The sequence below is a fragment of the Pseudopodoces humilis genome, chromosome 5 (genome assembly GCF_049639895.1).
Source record: "Pseudopodoces humilis isolate 2021_Gansu_Grassland_sample_001 chromosome 5, ASM4963989v1, whole genome shotgun sequence".
Taxonomy (NCBI): domain Eukaryota; kingdom Metazoa; phylum Chordata; class Aves; order Passeriformes; family Paridae; genus Pseudopodoces; species Pseudopodoces humilis.
Window position 1 is genome coordinate 61,588,628 of NC_142204.1, and position 24,513 is coordinate 61,613,140.

Consider the following 24,513-nt stretch of genomic DNA (forward strand, 5'->3'; position numbering starts at 1 on the left):
GTATTCAGGACAATCCTGTAAATGTTGATATATTTTTTTTTTATTAAAAAAATATTCTTCTATATATTGCAATTAAAGGAAAGATGAAGTGTATTGCTGTAATAATTTTACAGTCTTTCTGGGTGTATTCAGATACCTACTGAAAAAAAAACCTAATTTGGATTCCTTTACTGAAGATGGTGAAGATTTTTGTTTGATACAAATAATTATAAATTGTGAATTTTGATTGACACAAAACTACAATAACTTCATCTGAGTTTCAGATGCTCTTGAAAGATGTGAAAAGCTTGAAAACAGGCATGGATCTTCTGCTCTGCAATGTGAGTAGCTTTTTAAAACAGCATACATATTCCCTCTTGATATTTGTAGAGAGGAAAGCTGGCAAATAAAAACTTCAATATGAAAATTATCAAAGGAAAGAAAAAAGAACTGCTGTGATAACAGAGTTATTCAATGTATAAACTCTACTGGGTTATGCAAAACCAGTCCAACGTTATATTTAATTTAGGATCTCTGTTCAACTTGTGTAGGACTAGAAAAGCTTTGATAGGATTGTCAGAACAGCCTTTTTGTTTTTGTTTTTTTTTTTGTATGGGATGCCTGTTTTAACAGTTCACTTAGCATGATAACACTGGGAAATCAAATATTGTTGTTTTTTAAAAAAGTCCATTGCCATTTTACAAGATTAGTGTTGACTCAAACACCCCAAAAATCTCCTTATTTTAAAAGTTTTTGCTTTTACATTTTTACAGCACAAGTGTGAGAGCAAGGAATTTGTGATAGAATTAAGATAGAATTAAATCCAGATTAAAAAAAAAAGCTTAATCTTTGATTTGGGCAAGAGCTATAGAGATACACTTTAATGCTAAAGAGTGAATACTAATATGAAGGTACACATAAAACACAGTAAAACATAATGAAAAGTGTCTGAGAAAAAAGAAACACCTTTCCTTGCTCAAAATGCAAATCTATTATAAAAAGATTTGGCATAAGCATTCTACAACCCCACAAAGATCATACACAATAAAATGGTGACTGGGTAGTCATGACTGGCCATCATCTTGAGAAATGATTAAAAAAAGAAGAATAGCTAAAACATAAAATGAAGGACAACTACTTTACAGAAAACAAAGGCTGAAGAATACTTGCCAGAGGAATCCACTCGAAAACCAGTCCTGGGCAGCACTTGTTCTGAATAGGAAAATGGGGAATTAAAGGTGAAATACATTTCTCAAGTTATTTAAAGATGCAGCATCAATTTCTCTGCTGTGTTTTGTGTTACTAAAATGCATTTTCTATTTTTCCTTGAAATTTTGTTTTCTCCTCCCCTCCTTTACTTTCCATGTGGTACATGTACATATTCCTGCTAGATTAAGACCTCCCTGGCTATTTCCGTGCAAAGTGAAAAAGATGGTGAAGTGGTAATGCTTCTTTAACACAATGTAGGTTCTGATGAATATACAATTTTTAGTTTGGTTAAAAGTGTGAAAAATAGTGACAATATTAATGCTTATTCAAGTACAGCAACAAAAGGGGAAGTTTAAAGGGTGTGTTTGGATGTCTTGACCTCAGATGACTTGACCCCTGCTTTTATACAACTCAATTGCAAAACATCTTTTATCACCAAGAAGAGGAAGAGTTTTCTAGGGGGATGTATGTTGCCAATTTGAACAACGGATTGTACATGAAGGTAAATGCACGTAAATCCCTTTAACATTTTATGCAGGTAGTTTCAAAGTGTTTGTTTTTCACTATATGAAGTGCAGAAAATAACTGTCTTCTTTTCATATAAAACTACTTTGCTTGCATTAGAAGGATCTGGATGAGTCCATAGCTGAATTCTGTTATGCTTCCTTTGTTAATTTTTAAAAGTTCTGAACAAGAGTTTCTGTTTTATTATTTTGGCAGCACCAAGAGTGAATTGCAAAACATTCCAAACTAGAGGTGACTTCTATTGACTTACAACAAAAGGGCAAATAAGGTATCCCATTTATATGACTGTAATATGTATACCATGCATATTTCATGCTGCAAAGGAGGTAAGGTCTTTCACAACAGCATTTGTAGGAGAGTGATGCAATCTATGAGTATATACCATCTTCCTAAGACAGAAGGGTGTGGTGAGAAACATAATATAGCATTTCCTCTGTGAGAGGCTGTGTACCACTTTGAATGAGTTTAGACTAAAGCCACTTGCCATCTGGTGGACTGCTTCCTAAAGGCAGCATGGGCTGCACTGGCAACACCTGAGTGATTTAGAGTTCACTTGAGATAATACTGAAATGGCTGTTGCAGGGTAAAGATATTTTCCAAAAGATGTCTATCAAGAATAGAGATGTCTTAAATTTTTTTTGTAAGGATATTTAGATAACAGCCTTGTCATGTCCAAATCCAGGTCCACTAAATGGGGACATCCATTTGGATTTGGTGCTCCTGTCGCATTTGTGTTTACTATCAGTGTTGTGTCAAGTGCACTATGCTGTTTGGCTTTATAGGTGGCTGCATGATTTTACTTGGATGGTTAAAGGAGAAAATTCCTTCACTTCAGATTTTGTACAGTGATTTGGGATCCTTCAGGTGAGACGTGCTATCTAAATGTAAAATATTCCACCAGCACAGCTCCTGAAAACCAAAACCTTTGAAACTGATGCTGCTCCACTGCAAACTTGGAGAAATGATTTTTTTTTACTCACAGCCTTTCAAGATTTTAATGGAGCTCTTAAAAGAGACAAAGTCATTTAACTGTAGAGAAAGCAATTTCATCTCGATAGTCTCAATAAGCTTTTAGGTTTGAACACAAGCTTTTTCTCTTGGCCACTCAGCTAGAATTGCTCTTCGGAACTGCTGTAAGATTGGTTCATTCTGTTTCCATTTCTGCTTGCAGTCAATCTAACATCACCCAGAACTGGCCTCAAGCAGCAAAATGAAAGAATCACCACCACTCTCAAACTGTGACCAATTAGGGAACAACTTGCTCTCTTAAGACAGCCATATATTTTAAGTAAGTTAGTAGCGTCCTTTTTTGGGAACTGTTATTTGGGGTCAATCAAAACTGCCTGTCAATGAGGTGGTTTCCTTCAAAGCTAATCTCATGAAGTCTGAAAAAGCTTTTGTTCCTTTGCCTTGCAGAACTTCATGTAGATTCTCACAGTGTTAATTATCATCTTGTAATCAACCATTCAGCACCCAGCATGTGTTTTCACTGTAGTTTAGGAATTCACACACATGAAAATTGGAATTGTTCTATGCCGAAGATGCTGAATCAAGCCCTGAAGTTTTTAAATGTCTGATCACCAGAAAGATAAGCCTAGATAAGGTACAGATTTGTGGTTTTGGTAACCATAGCAAAGACATGCTCATATTGGGAAGAATCTGATGTCAGCAGTATGGGTCTCTGCAGTACACATAATTGGGATAATTTCACTAACACTTTGGAAAATGAAATATATCCTCTAAATAGCTGTGCTCATGCGACAAGCAAACTGTTAGCAGATAGTAGAAAACTTCAAAAGAGGAAAGATCTGTAAAGAACCTTTAACACAGAGGAATGGAATTAGCACTGTCTCCATCTGTCAAATGCAGAGATAAGGAGTTTTTCTCAAAACTCACCTAATTCTGTGCTCAAAGACCCTATAGAAAAGCAGCTTCCAACAGAGGAAGAAGGACTGCTGGACCTGGTCCTCAGCTGAGCAGAATGCACATCATTTGTACATATCCTGGTGCCTTCTATCTGCTAAGGATAAATTGAGCTGGTAATTTTACCAGAATACTGAGAGACCTTACTGTGTTTTGTTTTTAATCTGTCAGATAGGTTTATAGGAAACTAACCTTACACAAGGCAATTTGAAACTTTCAATTTATTTATTATGCAGTTAATTTTGACTTTTTATAAACTTTTAATAGGGTGGGGTTTTTTTTGCTGGTTTTTTTTTTTTTTTTCCAATGTGTTAGATGTCCTGCCTCCACCTCACAGGAAATTAAGTAGAAGGATGAAATTTTGGGGATGTCAGGACAAAGAGACAAGTCTATCCAACACTGCCACCATGAAGAGGCATTCAAAGTGCTGAAAGTTTTAAAATGATGACATAAGATTTCTGTATTCTCCCTATGGTTCCTTTTTGTTTGAACTTCTGCAGCTGCATTGCCATGAGTACTTGTAGTCTTCCATGTGAAATAGGAATGAAAGAGCTTGAAAGTATAATAAAACACTTGTTAATTTCACTGATTAAATTTTTTTTTTAGTTCAGCTAACCTGTCCTAGAAACAAGAATCAGGAAAGTAAAACTAAGAAATCGTCTGAACTGTTAGTTGTATACAACTATAATTAAAATAAATCTCCACCATGATGATGACCCTGTGCTCTGAAGGATGAGCATGCAGCTATACATTTTGAGAAATCTTGACATACATCAAGATTTGGGATTGGAAGTAGATCCCTTCCAACTCAAACCATTCCGTGGCAATCTATGATTCTTTGCATATCAGATGAATGCAAAGCCAAGAATAATTTTGATATTAGAAGATAGAACAGTAAAAATATTGCATACCTGCCTTCTTGTTTAGTCTAAAATAAATTACATTCATAGATTTATTTCATTTTCACTCATTAATTTTAAACTGAAAACTGTAAAATATTTGTGAGAATAGACAAGCAATAAACAAGACCTGGGACACATCCTGGGGATGGGACAGAATCCTGATTTATATGAAATCAATGGTGAAAATAGAGGGAATCTTTGCTGTCAAGATATAGCCATAGGAGCACAATTACCCACAACATGACATAATGGTATTTTTATTTACACCAGTGGAACCACTGGTGTTCTCTGGAGGAAGAATTATGCTGATGAAAGGTAGGGACAGTTTTTGATAATATTTGTTTTCCATATTCTGTTGTTTTCTGGATCACTCTTTGTTGAATGCTGAATACATGGAACAGAACTAGCACAAGGGAACATCTATATTTCAGCATCTCAGTACTAGCCATGCTTTAGGTAAACAGGAATTTCACAAATGAGAAGAATGAGTGTGATTATGCTGCAATGTTATTTCCAAGGTGTGCAAGCAGCAGTTTGACACAGCTCATAGGCCATGCAGCATCCATTTGTCTCATGTACCTGTGGCCAACTCCCCTATGCCTACAAGTCAGTTCTCTTAAATTTTTACTTTGACTCTTAAGTACACACTGCCAGTGTGCAGATCAAAATCTATTTGTATATCTTTTAGTAAAGTGTAAATTGTTAAAGAGAAAGAAATACCGCATCTTTAACACTGCCATCAGCAGTAAAACTGACACTTCATATTAGCAGAGGTCATTAGGGACCTACTTTGCAATCCAGCAATCAAAATCATTTTACATCCTTGGTACTGTGATGATTATACACTCATAATTCCATTTGAAAATGCTTTTGGTTTCACTGTCAGTTCATATAAGTAACAAATCCATTTTGTCATGGTAATTCTTTCTGCAGTGATGAACAATACAAAATCATTTGACATTAGTCTGCTAAATTTCCTCTCCTTTTATTGTATATCATCTCTTATTAAAAAGAAAGGATTATATTCATTTAGTAATATAAGTTCTTACACAGTCTCCATGCTGTTGCTTAGGGTAGCAATAGATGCAAGCAAAACACCAACATGGACTGTTTGGAAATTGGTTTGAGAAATTCCCTTCCTATACCTCAGTTGTTCATACTCTAGGTCAAGGAGTAGTTTGATGATAATAGACCTTCATTTGCAATTTCCAAACACTTTTATTTACTAAGTGAAGGCAGGCATGACTTACTGACACAAAGGGCACTAACTGGTGAATGAAAATATTGAAAGATATGGTAAACTGAGTGCAAGGAAGGTTTGAAACTAGAACCTGATTTTCTAGTTTGCAGTCCAAAACCCTTTACCCATAAAAAAACCCTCTTTATACAATACTTCAGAATACTATGTATTTAGTGCTATCGTAGTTCAGCATATATATGCATCTGTACACAGATGTTAAAGCATAACCAAAATGAGATTTTTTTTCAGATTAAAAATGAGCAAAAATGGGAAAAAATGTTAGAGGCATTTTTTTTTTTTGGTCAGGAAAACACTGTCTGAAAAAAGTGGTAGTACCAATTATGTGAGAAACTTCCTTCTATTTTTAGTATTTTCAATCCTTAATTTTTAACTGTAGCTCTTCTGCCAACAAGCGCTGGCGGAAAAATTCTGCTTACCTGTAGACTATACCAAAAAAACCCTCAGGTGGTAATGCATTCGGTGCTAGACACCTAATATTTCTTTTTATGTTCCATGAGTATCAAATTTAGGAAACCCTGATGGCCTTAGTATTTTTCTGCAAGAGTGGTATTTTTGTAGTTACACATTATGGATCAGTATAATGCTGTCTGACAAATCTTTCCTGCTTTAATGCATATGTGTGCTGAAAACCTGGGGTGATGCTCCAGAGGAAAGCTAGCCTGTGAATATAAATTGAAGTGCTTGTCTGTGACCCTTACAGAAAATCTGTATCAGTCTGCCTAAGAATACACCTTATTTTGTGGAGGCTAATTATGCAAATACATTTGCTATTTACATATTTCACAGGTGTTAGTGAACTTGGCTTTTTGGTTCTTTTCCAATTTTTTAAAATCTCTGGCACAAAAAAAATACATTGCATAAAACAGCAGATAGATTTGAAAAGGACTTGAGAAACTCAAAATATTGTGGTCAGAGAAGAAAATAACATGGGAGATTTTGAAGAAAGTAACCTTTGTCCTTTTAGCTAAAGGTGAAACTCTAATTGTTCAGATTTCACTTTTAATGAGAGCTTATCACTGGTTTATCTCATTCTTCCTACTGGCATTTCTGTGTCACATCACCAGCCTTGGCTACCACAATAACAGAAGGAAAAATGTAACCCAATCAGTGTAAAAAATGTTTTATTTTACCTCTTTCTTTAGAAGAATATAACCTCAAATTTCTATTATAACTAGAGAAATATTATGACATTATTATTCCCAATATCTTTGTGACTCCTAGTTGACTAATGTCTGCCTACAGGGGTGTCTGAACAAAGTTTTTTGTAACTGTGAATCTACAATAAACAGAGTTCAATATAAAATATAAGAGAGGATAAGGATAATTTATAAGAGCTAAAATTTAAAATTTAGGTGAAGGAGGTCTCCTAATGATAACTCCAGGGCTCCAGTTACAGCTGTAACAAGCTGCTGCATATGAAGTCATAATTTTTTCATTAATAGGAAATTCCTGATCAGATATTCCATTTTCTACTTTCTGTACCTAACCTGGTAATCAAGAGAGTCACACTGTCTCCTACAATCTAACAGTCTTCATAAGGAGAAAGGCATTAAAGGTTTTGCTTTAAATTAATAGTGGGACAGAAAAGAGGAAAAAGTATCCAGCTGAGAAAATTATGTCACAGCAGAAAGTTAAGTAGGTATTCCTCACCATGGAGAAGAAATAAGAACAGAGGAGGGGAGAGAGTGAAAAAAAACACCCAAAGCCCAAAATGAAAAAGCAAAAATAAACCCCAAAAACACACAGTAAAGAAAGGAAACATAAACCAGTTTCCCATATTTTGCTTTTAAGCAGTTGTTTTAGATGATGTGGTAGTTCTCCTCAGTGTTTGGAAACCCCTCATGTTCCTTTCTTATCTACTTGGAGCTTTGAGCTTAGGTGAGAAGTGACAGCAGAGGCTGGTGACAGTTAAGAAGGAAGAGCTGACAGGTAACAGCTAAGTGATAACAAACAATTTTCAAAGGTACTATGACTTCCAAAAGAGCACTCTGTTTTTGTACTAAAGCATTGTTTGCTTGCCTCTATGAAACTATTTCCTGCGCAGAAGCAGTAGTGCTTTGTAAATCATATGCAACCATTGCAAACTGAAATCTTCCCATCACACAGGGTCTTGTAGGTTCTTCATGCTCCTTAGGTAGAAAAACATTCCTTGTAGAATGAAAATCATAACTTTCTCATTGATACTTTCTGCTTGAAACCTCGTTCCTGCCATCATTAGGAAGGAATACACTGGTCTAGTTCTTGCTCTGCTTTGAGTTGTGTTGCTTGTACTTCTCACAGAATTCATAACTTGCTTCACTCCCTCTCTGATTGGGAAGCAGGAGGTTTTTATAAGGTCCTGGTGAGTGCTGACTGTGGGGAAACCCTATGATAAAAGGCTCTGTAGAAATTCAGAGCTATAGAAGTACAAAAATGAACTGTTTAGTAACAGTCTTACAGTGAGAGAAACAAAAAATTTTGCACAATCTTTCTTTCTGAATTTTGCAGGTCATGACTGTTCACTTCTCTGTCCTATTTTTAGAAAATGAAGATGAAAAGAAGGTCTTGCCAGGAGATAAGCCAAACTTACTTTGAGATAAGAAATACTTAAAAAAACCAAGTAACTGAACTTTTCCTGTGCACTTTTAGGGTATGTTCTTCCCAAAGATAACCAACCTGACATTGCCATATGGCAGGAAACAGTGTTGTCTTGAAACTCTGCCTCCTATATACTCAAATTAGATGACAATTACTTGACTCAGTAATGGATTTCCTTCCTGTTGTTTCCATTTTCAGGAAACAGGACAATCACATGGTGCTAAGGCTTGACAAATTGAATTTGCTAAAATGTGTGCTTATGGCATTCAAGAAACAAAAGTGTCAGGGAGAATAGGGATCTTTGGAGGGAGCTATTTATAAATAAGGGATATGAATGAATGTACACAAGATCTGGTTGGGAACTGTGGAATCAAATCTAAGAGAAAATGTTGAGAGCATAATGGTGGAAGAAGATAAGAAACTGAAGCTTCCAGGATTAACTGGAGTGTGGGACACTACTGGAAATCTAGGATAAGGTTACTACAGTCTTGCTTTTCATCCCTCACTTTCTTGTTTTGGGCCTAGCAGCTTCACAGTTTTTAATTCTTTGTGTTTCTCGACAGCTGGCAGAAAACATCTCACATACAGTTTTCCAGCTGCCTTTTGGACAGAACTCAAATGCAATTATACCATTTAAACACAGGCTTTAGTATAACTCCAAACCCCATGTTAGAAGTTCTTCCTGTGGTGGAGCATACACTCCTTTACACAGTAGATTATATAAGTAAAAGATAAGAGTTCATATTGGTCAAAGAGATGCTCAGAAAACTTGAAGAAAGCACCCATGAATATTGAATGGTGTAATATATCTTGTAATGAAGTATATAATCTTCTGGGGGGGTAGGTGTGTCTTTGTAATTGACATCAGGTCTGTATTTCCACAGTTTTATGAAGGGCACATGTTGATCAAGCCTATTTTGGTGATTAGAATGAAAGAAAATGCTATATAAGTATATATATCGTATATCCATATGGCATTTGTAATATTTTCTTAATTGTCTTGCAGAGATGCTTGTTGCAATGCAGGAAGTCTGCACTCTTGGCCTGGTGACTTTAACTACAGAAGATGGTTCGGACCGCTTAGTGGAAAGATTTTTGTTAAACTAAATCACTTCTAAAAGCTATTGATATGGGAAATGGTTATTTGCAAAAGGTTTTCTGTTTGTTAGAGCTCTATACAAAGCCAAGAGTTTTTTTTTCAGTGGAGGTGATGAACTAGATAAAATCCTTTCTAAGTATGGAATGGATTCTTTTCCTTTTAATTTATTATATACCAAATTCTACCACTTTGGGGAATAACATTTCAGTTCAAGCAAATTTTTATTTATGTATTAGTGTAGCTCTTAATGCACAAGAGAAAGTGAAGGAGGGGAAATGCCTGAAAACTATTTCCAATCTTTGCCCAAAAATAGTCCTACTTCTTTCAAACCTGTTTGGCCTACTCCATACAGTATCCTGATCCATACTTCAATGAGTTTTAAAACTTACAAAATTACAGTCTCTTTTTGTAGAGTCTTTTTGCAAGTCTTGGGAATACCAGCCACCATGGACTACATGGTGTTTGTAAATATACTGGAAAGCTCGTTTTCTCTACTGAACAGTTTATAATTGAAGATTAAATATTTTTTTACAGGGGTCTAAGTAACTTCTCAAATTCATATTTATGGTGAATAAGATACCTGGTATTCCTCAAAAGAGCCAGCAATTTATTTAAGTACATAGAGTTAAATTTGGGATCTTAAAAGGAAAAAAAAAAAAAAAGTCTGGATTATGGAAGTGTGAGTTTTAGAGTGACAATCTATGATGAAATGTCTTCCACTATTAGGATCAGTGTGGCAGAAGATGGTGGCACTGGCCACAGTGGCAAAGAACTGAGGAATATGAAATGCAGCTTTGAGACTAGATCAGGATTTACTTGGAGTTGATGTAAAACGAACTCTGGTGTTCCTCCAGCATATCCATTCTTATGGGGACTGGGAATACCAAAGCCAAAGAGGAGATGCTGGTGCTGTAACTAATGTATAGGACTAATGTATAGGCCAAGGCAAGTAAGAACAGTATGAACCCAGTGTTGGGGACAAGAATGTATTTCCTTCAGTCTATCGCTTTGCATGCTGAAGAAATGTGAACATTCCAGGTCTCTGGGCCCAACTAATATTAATGGGCTGGTCTGAATCAGCTCCAGTATTTTAGGTGTAATTCATAGCATATTTGGATCTATAGGTTCAAGTATTTTACAAAATGAATTGAAAGGCACCATGTGCAAGTAATGGCAGTGGTGAAGTTTTGAGAAAAAAAGTAAATTATTTTTAAGAATTTATCTTAATAAGTGCAAAGGCTGCAGACATTTTAGACCTATAATTTTAGCTAAAATGTTCTTTATAAAAAGAAGTAAATAAGTCTAAGCCCTTTTATTCTTGTTGTCAAAAATATGGTATATATTTCCAAAAAAATGAGAAATTAAATCAAGATGAGCATCTCAATGGCTCAGTACCGTTTTGTACAGGTCTTCAAATAGTACTTTATGCTATGGCTTACTTTTTAACTACCAAGGATAAACTGAAAACTTGTCAAAGACATTTTTATGAAAACAAATACATTTGAAATTACTTTTAAAAATGTCACTTTGAAGTGAAAGTAGGTGAAACTCTTTTTTTCATTGATAATTTCACATCTTTCTATTGGTTGATTATGAAGGAAAAAACCACAGTAAAATGTGGTGGTACAAATATTGTGCTTCACCAAGGATTTAACAGTCAAAATGGGGAGATCAAAAATATAAGGAAAAAACACCTATGAAAGTCAAGTATGAGAATCTTGGCAAGATCTATGAAAATATATGTGCACAATTTTCGAAACATTGACAATGGCCTCTATTTACTGGAAAGAAGTGTAGTTTCTTTCTTTAAATTACGAAAGATAAGTACAGAAAATTATGTCAACAGTGACATGTTCAGCGGCAAAATTTTAAGTACTAAACGGTCAGCAGGGTCAAGAGAGCTTTCACTTACGCCTACTTTCATAAATGGCTCTTGATTTCTCATACAGCTCATATGGGTCAGGTTTTCGTGGATCAAAGGCCTCTGTTGAATCAGGAAATGAACTCCTGTGAAGAGTGGGTGGATAGGGAATATTCTGTGGCATAGCTGGAGCAGACACGCTTGTTTGAGGGCTGCCTTGATTCTCCCATCGTTCCATCATCTGGAATAAAAACATACAGAGAATAACAATGAAGTTTTGCAAAAACTGTGGCTTCCACAATGAGACCAAAGACAGCGATTTCTGCTGAAGATACGTTTTGCAAAATTAGTAAATCTATTTGCTGCCTTTTGAAATGAAAGGTGTGTGTTTTGGTATTTATAAAATGACTTAGCTAAATTTACTTAGTTTGTTGCTTATGTCAAGATGTGGCCTTTCTCAGGTTAGATTAAGCCCAGCATTACCTCTGAAGCATGTGGAGGGCTTCTCACAGAATGTGCTGAGCTACTGGAAATTATTTGCTAAAGGTGGAATCTGTGGGTTAGTAAAGACACAAGTATCAAATTCATCAAAATACATAACATTCATAAGGTAGTGCTTAAAAGAGAAGGGACAGACTGTGCAGCAAGTGAATGACCTTAACACTGTATCTTCTGAGAATACATGGAAATAACTAGCTTCCCAGGGAGAAGTAGATAACTGTAACTGGGAGCAGAATTTACAGCTCCAACTGAAGATTTAAAAAACCAAAATCAAAACCAAAAGAAAATCAAAATAAATCAAAACCAAAGAGAAAATTATTATATCACATATTCGAGCATCTAGTGTTCAATAAACCCACTAAAGTGATGTTATACAACCAAGTTTCTAAGCACAGGATAAGGCTCTTCCAGGCCATTTACAGGAAAGCAGACTACAGCAGTCTATTGTCTATGCATGAAAGACACCTCAGTTCACACTTTTCAAGACTGTAGCAGCTTTACATGTTCATCAAGCTTGAAGATATGATAGGCTGTGCAAAAGAAGGCTTGAGGATCAGCATTTTTTTTTAAGAAGTTGGCTACTAATCAAATTGCATTAGCAAATTTCTTTGAAGAGGCTAAATTAAACAAAGCACAAATGTTTATCCCAGGAGATGAGTACTTGGATATTCCTATAACCCCTCCTGAGGACAAGGGTGGTAAAGCCTCCAGAACAGTATGTTCTCACATATAACCCAAAAATGGTAATTACATAAAAAATGTCTCTTGGAAGCAATCTGATCTGTAATTAAATTCCACTGACTTCTATTGTTGTATCAGCCAAGCCTTATCAAAGATGATTGAAGGTTTACAGTGAGCTTGCTCTACAAATTCTGTGACTATCATTTATCTTTTTTACCTTGGTTTCAGAAGGTGTTTGTGTCAGCAGATAGCCTTTACTCTCCCTTCTGAGGATTAACTGCATCAGGCTTTTTTCACACCAAGTATGTATGGACTACAGATGTTTTAGTGTCCTCCTGGTGTATATGATGAATATCCTCCTGCATATCCCAGATGAACTGGCCTTCTTAGGCTCATACTTAAGAATAAACAGATTATAGATATTGGCCTTTTTTACTTGTTGAGGACCTCATTCTTTTACAAAGTATTATTACAATTCAAGCTGTGTTTCTGTCAGAATTTCAGCAGTAAGTAGGGCTGGTTCATTCAAAACTATAAATATGTACATTCTGTGCAATACAGGGCATATGGAAATACCTGAGCTGCCATTGAAATAGCTTAGGTACAGGAATGTACTTTGGGTACCTTCAGGTAACCTTTACACCAAGACAAATTTGTCCTCTGCAAATAATTGCCCTTTGGGTAAATTAGCCTGTGTGTTATGTCACATGAATAACACAATACTACTTCTGACAGCCCTAAAGAAATTATCTCCAGTAGCTATAAACACATACAATATATAATTACACTATGGAAGTGTAAATTCAAAGGTCTCTAGAAACACTCCTGATTATGACCCCTTTGTCTAAATATGAAAGAACTAATCTCAATTCAAGCTCCTTATGATAAAGGAAATTACCAGAAAAATATGTTTAGGCTTTACCTTCCCTTAGGAATATAAAAGAAGAACATAAGCCAGTGAAACCAAACTATCTATCTTATCATTATGAAGATGAAAGACATGCAGGGACATATCTGTCTAGAAGTGAAAGATTCCTAATTTCTTGGAAAGTGCTGGGGAAATAGATCACTTACCTCTTTCAAAATGCGAAACTGGACAAAATTAAAATACTTAAAGATTTAAAAAAAGAAAGGAGAAGATAATCATCTTTGATGAGCAAACTTTACCCTGGAGAAAGGACAGGAAACTGGAGATCAATTGGCAAAACCCTACTGGGTCCCATATGTCTAATTCTTGCTTGCTGGTTAGCTCTAAATCTTCAAGTGTGAAGTTCAACCAGCTAAATAAGCAGATAAACAGAAGGGGAATTATATCTCCCAAACCCATATCAACTAATTAAGAAGTCACCTAGCATTCAGTAATGGAAGTTACTATAATGCTACTTCAGAAAAGAAGGAATTAATGAAAGTGAGTAAGCACAGTAGTGACTGCAGGGCATCAAATCTAAATTGGGGCAATGCTCTGGTGACACTGCTCATGGTCATTTTGCACTAATATTATACATGATATACATATATAATATATCCACTGTATACACAGGGACCACTGGAAATATCTGTTATCCCAGGTTACCCTGTTTTCCTTTGCTGTTACACAGATACAGGCTGTGCTGTGGTGTTTAGGAGGCTTTCTAAATCTCTTCTGCTGGCCTTACTGCTTCAGACTGTCTGTAGACAGTGCTGCAGGCACTTGGTTTTAATCTTATCTTCAGGCCTTAGACACAAGAAATTTATGTCTGACTGTTTCTGTAGTTAAAAGTGGTGACAGACAGAGGAATTCACACTACCTTAACTCGGTTAATCATTTGTGAAATTTCTTGCTGAGATTACCCCAAGATAGAGTAGCTGTGAGCAGTCAGCCTGCCTGCAGGTAGAGCACACAATGATATTCTGGTATTCTGTGAACCCTGGTTTCCTCACCATTGCATGAAAAACTGCATCAACTCAGGTTGTTTTCTAGATTACAATTATTGGCAAGTGCTGCTTAAGCATGAACTACCATACTGCTTATATCATGAAATGTTGCAGAAAATCATCAACAACAAATATGCTGATATTTATATATTTGATGTGTACATGAAAAGGCTAAGTATGAACAGGAGGAGTTCTTCAAATGTGGATCTTTAACAAGTGAGCTCCAAGCTATCTATTTCCCCACTTTTTATCTGAGATTAAAGGTTGAACACCCCAGCCATTCAGGAGTCTTAAACTGGTGAGAGCAAGCCAGCCTTTAATAATCTATTTTCAAAAATTTCCTGCTTCACAGATGAACAAAGCAACTTATGCAATACTTAGTCCCATATATTGTATACAGACTCTGTCCTTTTATAGCAAAACCACCATAAACTGAAGCAGTCTGACAAAGTTGCATCAGCTGATTGCTATTTGTACTTGACAGGATTATTATTATTTTGACAAAACTTAAGCATGCCATATTCCAGTATGAGAGTATGTAAAGTTGTTCAGATTTAACATACTTCCCCTGCCTGCTCCCCAATAAGAAGGCTCTAAGTCCTTTAAAAGGTATTGCTATTGTTATTCCCACTGCTCTTAGGAGTTTTCAGTATCTATTTTCCTCTACACACACTTGATGAGGATTAAGGATTGCTCTAAGGTCTGTAAAATCCCAATAAAAAGCCAAATTAAAAAAAAAAAACAACAAAAAGTAAACAACCCCCTACAGTAATAAAACAAACCAGACAACCAAAAATAGCAGCCTACAAATCCTTTTCATACTGTGAATGCTATAAAAATTCAAGAAATTATATAATGTGGTGTCAACAGATTAAATACAGTCATTGCTTACAGTCTTACAGTAGGAAAAGTCTTTACACCTTGGGTTTTATGGTCAAAATCATAGAAACACAGAAAAGTTGATTAAAAAGCACCTCAGTTATCGAGCCCAAGCTCTTACTTGAAATGTGACTATTTGCAGCTCTCGATCTCCTAATGCAAGAAAGATAACAATCTCTTTGAGGATGTTAAACTCAAGCCACTTGTAAACCAGAAAAAGTGCACGTTGTTGATTTCAAAGAATTTGCCAACTAGAAGACTAGACTGTCCTCATTTCTGCTTCCTTCTCCTCCAGACCTCTTATTTTAAAGCCACGTCATTTCCGGTTCTTGCCACCCATCTTAACATTAAGGTTTTACTTTTTCCAGACCACTTCTGGCAGACTCCAAGTCAACAGACCTTTAAAGCTTATCAGGGAGGCCACCCCTGGTGCTGCATCACTTGGAACTGGGGCACTGCTGAGAGGTGTCCCATGAGCTGGGAACAGGACGGGTAGCTGAAAGTCTACAGAAATTTGCTCTGCATGATAGTCATCTTATGAACTCAATGTGTACAATTTTGAAAGGGAACTTACAGGCTTTGGAGTTTTCCATGGAGAAAAGAAACCTGAAATAAACAAAAGATAATGTTAGCAGCTTTTTCTGATGCATAAAGAATGGAGGCTAAGTGGTGTCTATGCTCCCATTCTCATTCAGGTCTGCAGATAATATTGATAGATATGAAAATTCTCTACACACAAGGGGTGAAAACACAAAACATGAGGGATAATTTCTAAGAAAAAATAGACAGAAATATATATACATATACATATACATATACATATACATATACATATACATATACATATACATATACATATACATATACATATATATATGCAAGTGGAGCTATTGAGATCATTGCCATACTTTACAAACAGCATGGGATTAGGTTGAAATTAAAAGAACTAATCAAAAGGACTTCCAAATGTCTTGGTGGACATTGGATAAGACACCAAATGACCTGGTATTGATGTGTCAAATGCAGTCGCACCTTTAGGAAGAAGCATTCAGAACATCCCATCAACAAAACCTAATAATACAAGAGATTTTTTTAGAAGAAAAGCCTGAAGAAAAATAACTGTTTCATTAGTCTAAACAAGGTGGCCAAGTCTCGAGAGGATTGTTTATTTTGATACTGTCCTGGTTTTTGGTCTTAGTTAGCAAGAAGTCATACATGACTACCTCTTTTACACAAGTAGTTATCTCCTTTTCCTTAGTTATTGACTGATAACTTGCTTCAGTGACTTTCCTAAATTTCAGTTCTTGTAGCTTACAACTGTTTAAAACTCCAGATATGTCTTTTTCATAAAAGGAAATAATTGCAAACACTGTTCCTATCTTATGCAGTACAATGTTAAATACCTTTACAAAGTATTAAATAATAAAAAAGCCTTACAATGGGTATTGGGTCACATTTTTTAAAATACCAGCTTTCAACACAGCTTTCATTAAAAAAAACTCATTCTCAGGTTAATAGCAGGTTAAAAAAAAGTCAGTGGACTTTCCTAAGTAAGATTAAAAGCTAATAACAAAGAGTTCATTTGTTTTGTCAGATAGAGAAATGGGCTTAAACAGAGATATCTAATAGGAGGGCTGCTCTTTCATTCAAGAAATGAATTCAGCTGAAAGAGTAGTACTAATTCATTATTTTTTTCTGAAGTGACTCTAAAAAGAAACCTAAAATTATGAGAAAATTAGCATAGTATCTTTCAACAGAAAAATCACAACAGGAATTATATTTGCACATATATTTAAGATTTTTAGAATTCTGTGATAATGAGATAATCTTTTCTGCCCTGATACCTAATTAATTTCAACTGAAATATCTTGCAGTGTAAAAGCACTTGAGCCATTTGTAGTGAAACACTGGCTATTCAGTAATGCTGATGTGCTTTTTTTTAAGAAAGTCTATTGAAAAAAGTAATCCTGGAAAGATTTATGTTTACTGAGTCTACAATGCCTGGATAAAAACTGCTTTATTAACAAGTGGACAGATTTCTTTCCTACTGCAAACTCAAGCTGAGATAACAGGCATCCTTGATAGGTCTGGCCTGTAGATCACTTTCAGTATTAAAGATTCTGTAGCAGAATTTAAGTAAGTTTAATAACTTACTGGATAGCAGATGGCTACCTTTTTATTACCAGCTATGTTTCTCTACTGCTAATAAGAGTGAAAACTAAAAAGGACTTTTCTTCTCTGAGGTAAAGATAACACTAGAAACTTGCTCAAATCAACTTACTACCCTGATTTGTTGTTCAGAAAATATTGGTAGAGGTAACACTCCTTACCCATTCATACTGGTGCACCTCCCATAACTTACTGTCATCAAAAATTACTCTTGATTAAACGGAAAGGTCTTTTTTTTCCCTATTTATTTACTGTCTCCACCTAAGAATAAGTTATGCTGGAGACATCATAACAATTTTACTATCAATTAAAAATATAACAAGTATTTAAAAATCAAATAAACAATGACATATATATCAAGTCAAGATTTTTTTTAAAAAGCCCCTCAATTAAAAAAAAAAATCAATTATTCGCTTAAAGAAAGAGAATATAAACTTATATTTATCTTGGAGGTTATGGGCACAGACTGCAACATACAAATGACAACATCTACACTCAAAACAAATAGAAGGCCATATTTATTCACACAGCATGAAATTATGTTAAGAAAACTAACAGATATAGGATGCCAGAGAGGTAAAAGTTCCAAAGGAAAATAAAAAAAATAAAAACTGGAGATCCATATGTGTACAAAAGGATGCTATAGAAGCAACAATCTCTAAAGCTAACAAACCTTGGGACTAATAGTAAAATCAATTATTCTGATTTAATTTTGTCTGTTACACCTTGACCTCATGTAAGATGAAATAATCTCTCACCTCTGTCAAAGACTAGGTGCTAGGCTAAAGGGGTGAAGGCCTAGTTCCATAAAGCAAACTTTCCACTACATATTTTACACATTTCTTGAGAATTTTAATGTTGTCTCACATAGGATATACACTCACAGCTGAACTAAACATCCTTTTCCAACCTAAATAAAACTGACTTTATAGAATATATGGCATTATCAGTTATTTAATATGAGACTGATCATGGATAATTGTTGAGTACCAAACATCCAGAATTATCACTGGTATTTAAAGTCGTGCAACAAATGCTTCAAATTCAAGAACTCAAGAGAATATTGCATATGTAGCATACTGCAAGCGTAAAAGAAACTTCACATGAAGAGACATAAAAGCAAAATGCACTTTCTTTGGCATGTTGCACCCCATCTTCATATTTCACTTTAAAATAGTACTCTGCATGAGTACAGGAGTAAATCCTACACGTGTAGAAAACTGAGGCTTAAAATCTCACCTGAAGAATATACCTTAATAATGTATATTCAGTGTCCACTCAACAGTGTTGGCCATCTGCAGTCACATGTACAGCAGGCAATGAGAAGTGGTCTTTCATTTAGTTTGACCTCACTTCACACCACTCTTTCCCTTGACTCGTGTTCCTTACATGCCATGTGAGCATTCCCCACCAGGGACAGTGGGATCCTACCTGAATGACACCTGCCAGCAGACTGGCATCAATTCATATACAGATACTGATTTATCAACAGGGCTGAAATTTGTTCTCCAAAAAACGCAGCTTTCTTTTGAGTGCTAGTACAATACTAATGCTGCCAACCTTCTGATCAACTCTCATCTAACTAGAAACATATACTGGATGAGCTCTTACAACCTCATTCCACCTCCAGATTTCTGCTTTTCCCTCCCCAAACTCCCAAACTCCTGCTGTCCAACTTGTGACGTCTTCATAAGAACTTAAGTAGCTGAAAATATTATATATATTTACATATAAACACCCCCTACCTCCATATCCACATACACATTTAGTATTTGAAATAATAAAAGTCAACTTAGATCCTCCTAAAAATACTTCATGCAGCCTGTTCCTACCATGAGTGGCTTTTGGCTCACCCATGTGCCTGACAGCCACCCCTTCTCATGGTAACCTCACCACACAAGCTGTAGCCCATCTTCTGAAGATTTCTGTACCTTTTTTATTTTTTATTAACACCCCTTGTAAAGACAGCCAGTAGAGAGCAGATCTGCATCAGTTTTAGAAAGTGGGGCTACTGGCTTTTGTTAAAGAGCAACCACCACCATTCAGCCAGGTACTAGCAGGAAAATACATGTAAGCTTGCAACAATAAAAATACATAACCTCATATGCTTCTGCAAAATTAGTGTAGAGAATACAATGATTTCTTATTCAAGTTGGTTATTTAAACTGTAATAAAGTACAGCAGCTGGTGGCCAACACATATGAACATTTTAATTATTGAATTTCAAAATATAATCTGAGGTACAGTAACAATCATATGTTTTCTAAAAATCAGAATTACATTTTCTCACGAAGCAGTGTTACCAAAATTCTTTTTGAGATTGCTTTTTACATTGAATTTACCACCTTCCAAAATGAGCTTCCCTGGAAATCAGAGCTGTCATGGTTTCTATGTTGTAACTTAACTAAAAAACACTGTGAACTGAAAACAGATTTTGGATTCAAATATATTAGGAAGAAAAATCTTTTTTTTCCTGTTTTTTCAGATCAAGGCAAATTCCAGCTTCACTTTACTGTACTTCTCCTTTTTGATGAAGATATCCTGTAACAAAAGACAAATCACATCATACTCATTGTATCTATTCCTTCTTATATCCAAGGTTAAGTATGCTTTTGTTGTAAAATATTCTTACAGATATCATATGTCTTACACTTTAGCAAGGATTTGTTGTTGAAAAGTTTAGTTTTTTAAAAGCAGCTTATCTGGCAGGACTTAGAGCATTTGCAAGACAGAGTTTTGATTTGTTTCCTTTTAATTTTTTTTTTTCAGTAAAAATCATGAATTTGGCAAATTCTTTAATGTCAGTAGTACAAAGCCAGCCCTTGGTTTTTGGTCTGCTCCCATGGGGATTATTTTTGCTTCATTTCCATCTTCATTATTCACATTTTTTTGCATTGTTTCCTGGAAAAGTTCTTCACACCTTGTAGAATCATAAGTAACTAACATAGCCATTGCGAAGTCACAGGACTTCTAATGATGCCCATCTCTGTGGCAGATGTGTATAGATAATTAAACTGAAGCTTGGGAACAGTTTGATTTCTGCAGTGACGGCATGTGCTTCAGGGAAGAATTCAACAGCATCAAACACAAAGCCTTTTAATCTAAAGCAATGTTCAGGGTAAGTCAACATCCCTCCACATCACTTGTCACACTTTCACTTTTAATGGACGAAGGCCCACTAGCTTCCAGTGTGCTTCTTGGGAATGTTTTTTGGGCTTTAATATCCTTGTTGCATATGGCTTCCTGAGCAAAGCTGTCTTAAGCACTGAACAGACATTTCTCCTTCCTAGATGCTTGGAAGTCACTGAACAGATGGCTGATGAGCACTCCCAGAGCATTAACTGAGTCCATGGGCATCTTATCAACATCCATGTGACAACACTTCAAGCAAAAGTTTTCCTTTCTAGAAAAGTTACTGGATAAATTTACTGTAACAGTAATTTTTTTTTTTCCCTGTGCTTTCTTTCTTTCTCTTATTGGGATCCCTGAGATGTCTACCAGTTGTCTACATGGGCCTGATTTCCAGAGGTGTCAAATACTCATTAACTTCAAATGAATGTGACTGGGTAGAACACTGAGTTCAGAGTCAGGTGTTCACCTTCAGCAGGGTTCAGGGAACTGTTTCTTACCATTCACATTACGCCTGGTTTCTCCCACTGTATGTTTACCTGTTGTTGAGCTATGTTAGGTGTGGCCAGATTGGTGCACAGAACTAATGCTACCATTGAGCTGACTCATTAAGACTTAAAATATCCTACAGCTAAAATTCTGAAAATGCCTGTGGGAGAGCCAATTTTTTGTGTAAATATAGAACAAATACATAACATTAATTCAATTACTGTTCAAATATATTCTTCCCTTTTAAGGAAAAGAAAAATGATCAATGAGAAGTAGTACATTAAATTAACTTATATACTGTAGTAAACAAAATCTAAAAGGAGACAATGAAGGAAAATTAATGGAAATAATACTTATGAAAAAAAGCAGGTGATAAAAAGTTTCAGCTGACCATGTCATATTTAAAGTATCAGATGATGTATTTGGAATGGCAATTAGTAGTTCCATTTCTAATAAAATCAATCATTATTACATAATATTTTTTCAAAGGTCCATCTTTTTCAAATCGCTCTAAATATTGAGCTCTTACTCTAGCAACAATAAAAAGTTGATTTACCTTGAAATAAAGAGTAGGTGTAAGAAGACTGCGAGCTTTAGCTCTTCAATCATATTTAGCTAGTTCTGCTGCCAGCTGTCCTTCAGAGTGATGGTGCCATGCTGTGGAGGATCCATTTGGTCTTTAGCTCGGATGGCACCTGATGCAATGGGTCAAAAATCAACACATCCCACATCAGAGTGAGATGAATGACCCAGCACCTGTGATCAGGCCACAACATTCCAGATGTTTAAAGCCAGTGCCTTTTGCTTTGCAGGAGGCTACATACAAGCAGCATGGCAAGTAAATGAGATAGCACCGTGTTGCACTGAGATGAAGGCTGGTAACAGTCATCAGTTGTATCAAATGCAGGTTTGCATTAATAAAACTGAGAAATATGTATGTCTTCTTTATGGCTATATACATATGCTCAGATGTTACTAAACCCAGTTTTTCCTGAAAAAAGACTCACAACGGTACAAACTGCTTCTCAGTAGTTGCTTGTGCTGGCTTTTGCTTCATGCTCCACTACTTGATTGCTCCTGATCTCAACCCCAGTGAAACTGCAACAAAAGTAGTGCTCCAGTTTAAATCATCACTGTTTCTCACTCTTTGGCGTACTATACCTATGAAAAGTGATCTCAAAGAATGTATGCATTCTTGCCTATAGACATCCTATGAGGGTATGGGCAAAAAGCAGGGACTGTTCAAAGGAAGGTCAGCTAGATCTTTACCCCATTGGGGTACCACCCTTTCTGTCTTATCTCTACTCCAGATGACTCGGGGGCATCATCAGTCCAAGTCTTTATTTTGGCTTTTCAGAGTTTCAGACTTCTTGACACGTAGCATAAAGTGTGAGACAAAAGTTTATCAGGAATGATGTAGAGGTAGAGGAGTACCTTAGGAAAATGTACCTGATCTCATCCTACTGAAGTTGCTGAGGAGAGTGGCTCTGCGGCTGACATGATCAGCTGTGGAGTGCTCCAGTGAGGTGCAGGGGAGTTGTCTGAACCTGGGAAGCTCAGAGGAGGGCCAACAGCAGCCTGCAGCTCATGACACAGCAACTGACAGGACCAGGAGCAACAGGCCAAGCCTTCCTCCAAAGGATAAAAGAAGCCTGTAGGGATTTCTAGGGACCAGGACCATCATCAGCAGGGTGGGCACACAGGTGGCACCAAGGGCATGATGCAACAGTCTGGTGGCAACTGGCACAGAAGGGCACCCAGGAAACGTGCTGAAACCCTGCCAGAAGAAAGACAAGGTCTCTCTAACTTGCACTCATCACGAGGGACACAGCTTCCCAGGTGGAGCTCCAGCGGGCACATGCTACCACCCCAGTGCCAGGATTTACACTGCCCTTGTGCCAGGACTGCTGGCACAGCTGGCACAGCTCCTGAGCTCAGTGAAGGAAGTGAGTAGGCTGAGGAATCAAGGGGAGTGTAAGAGACACTACAGGAATCTCAGAATATTCTCTGTTGGAACAGACACACAGAGATCATCAAGTCAAACTTTAAGGGAATGGCCCATCCAGAGAGCAAGCCCATGACCTTGGCATTATTAGCACTGTGCTCTAACCTTCATTCCCTGTCTTCCCTGAGACAGGCTCCCCAGATAGACAAGACACATGATAGAGAGAATTTGTTATCATCTCCCCCTGCCTGAACACAGTGACTTAAGGGATTGGAGGCAGTGGTGACAAGTGCCTGCCCAGTGCAGGTCTCCTCTGGGACTGCCTCAATTCCCCAGGTGTCTGGGCATAGCAGGTATGAGGCTTTGCAAGTGGAACCAAACATAACAAGGGTGGTGCTTCATCCAGCATGGGCTTGATGTTGTCATCAATTTGGCCTGCTCCCTGTGCCAAAGCTGCCTTCCAAAACAAAGATAGGTCACTGTCACAGGAAACTCCCTTCTGAAGGGAATAAGGGCCCAATATGCAGCCCAGACACACTTATGGAAGCCTGTTGCTTCCCTGATGCCTTGGTTAAAGATATGAAGAGAAAGGTTCCTACCCTGACACAGCCCTATTATTCATTTCTCAGGTAGGCAGTGATGAAGTTGCAACAAGAGGTTAGAGGGAAATCAAGAGACCCTTCAGGGCCTTGGGATGAGTGGTTAAGGGAACAGAAGAACAGGAAGTGTTCTCCTCTATTTTTACAGTTGAATAGAAGAAACAGGAAGAACCAGCAGATCAGTCCTTGGCTCTGAGCCTGGTGCCACCAGCACAAGTGTGGGTTTTGTTTCTTTGATCATGGGTTAGTTTGGAGAGCACCAGGACTTCACGGCACAGATAGGGTACAGTTGTCTCCTAGTGGGGAATCTATGCACAGGAGTTAGCAGGCCTCATTGAAAGAGATTTAAACCAGATTTGAAAGGGGTAAAAGGTTGGCTAGAGGTAATCCTGGGGGTTGCATGTCACTGTTTGTGGGACAGTGTGCTAGCAATGTCTTCTGGTCTGCTGTCTCAGTGGAGGTAGGGGATGGAGATCCATGCAGCAGCAGGGACATGAGGGTTATTGATGTGCTAGAAACCATGAAAGCAGCTGACTGGTCACACATGAATTAGGGCTTCTCCCCCCAAAAAGGTGGCGGGATCAATAGCTCAACTGGAGAATGTCCACATCACTGCACATAGCACAGGTAACAAACAGGAAGAAGTGGAGGCACAGTTCTTGGTATGGCAGGAAAGCTATGATATAGTTGCCATCACAGAAACATGGTGAGATGACTCACATGACTGGACTTCTGCAATGGATGACTATAAACTCTTCAGAAGAGACAGACAAGGAAGGAGAGGTGGTGGGGAAGCTCTGTATATTAGGGGTTGTCTCGACTGTCTAGAGCTTAGTGATGTGATGACAGGGTTGAAGGTTTAAGAATCAGG

General features: G+C 36.9%; 1 protein-coding gene across 13 annotated transcripts in view; it reads right to left on the reverse strand.

The window, feature by feature from the left end:
• The window catches only part of MAGI2 (membrane associated guanylate kinase, WW and PDZ domain containing 2), a 708,943-nt gene that overhangs the window by 75,384 nt on the left and 609,046 nt on the right, over window positions 1–24,513 (reverse strand). For 10 of the 13 annotated variants that reach the window (XM_014255224.2, XM_088054941.1, XM_088054940.1 and 7 more), the window contains 2 exons: window positions 15,886–15,917; window positions 11,388–11,577 (listed from right to left, as the gene is read on the reverse strand). In XM_014255224.2, the coding sequence (XP_014110699.2) occupies window positions 11,388–11,577; window positions 15,886–15,917 (222 nt within the window). Of the gene's footprint in view, window positions 1–1,149; window positions 1,192–11,387; window positions 11,578–15,885; window positions 15,918–24,513 lie in introns of all 13 variants that reach the window. The other 3 variants (XM_005526021.3, XM_088054947.1, XM_088054939.1) reach the window with 2 other exon arrangements.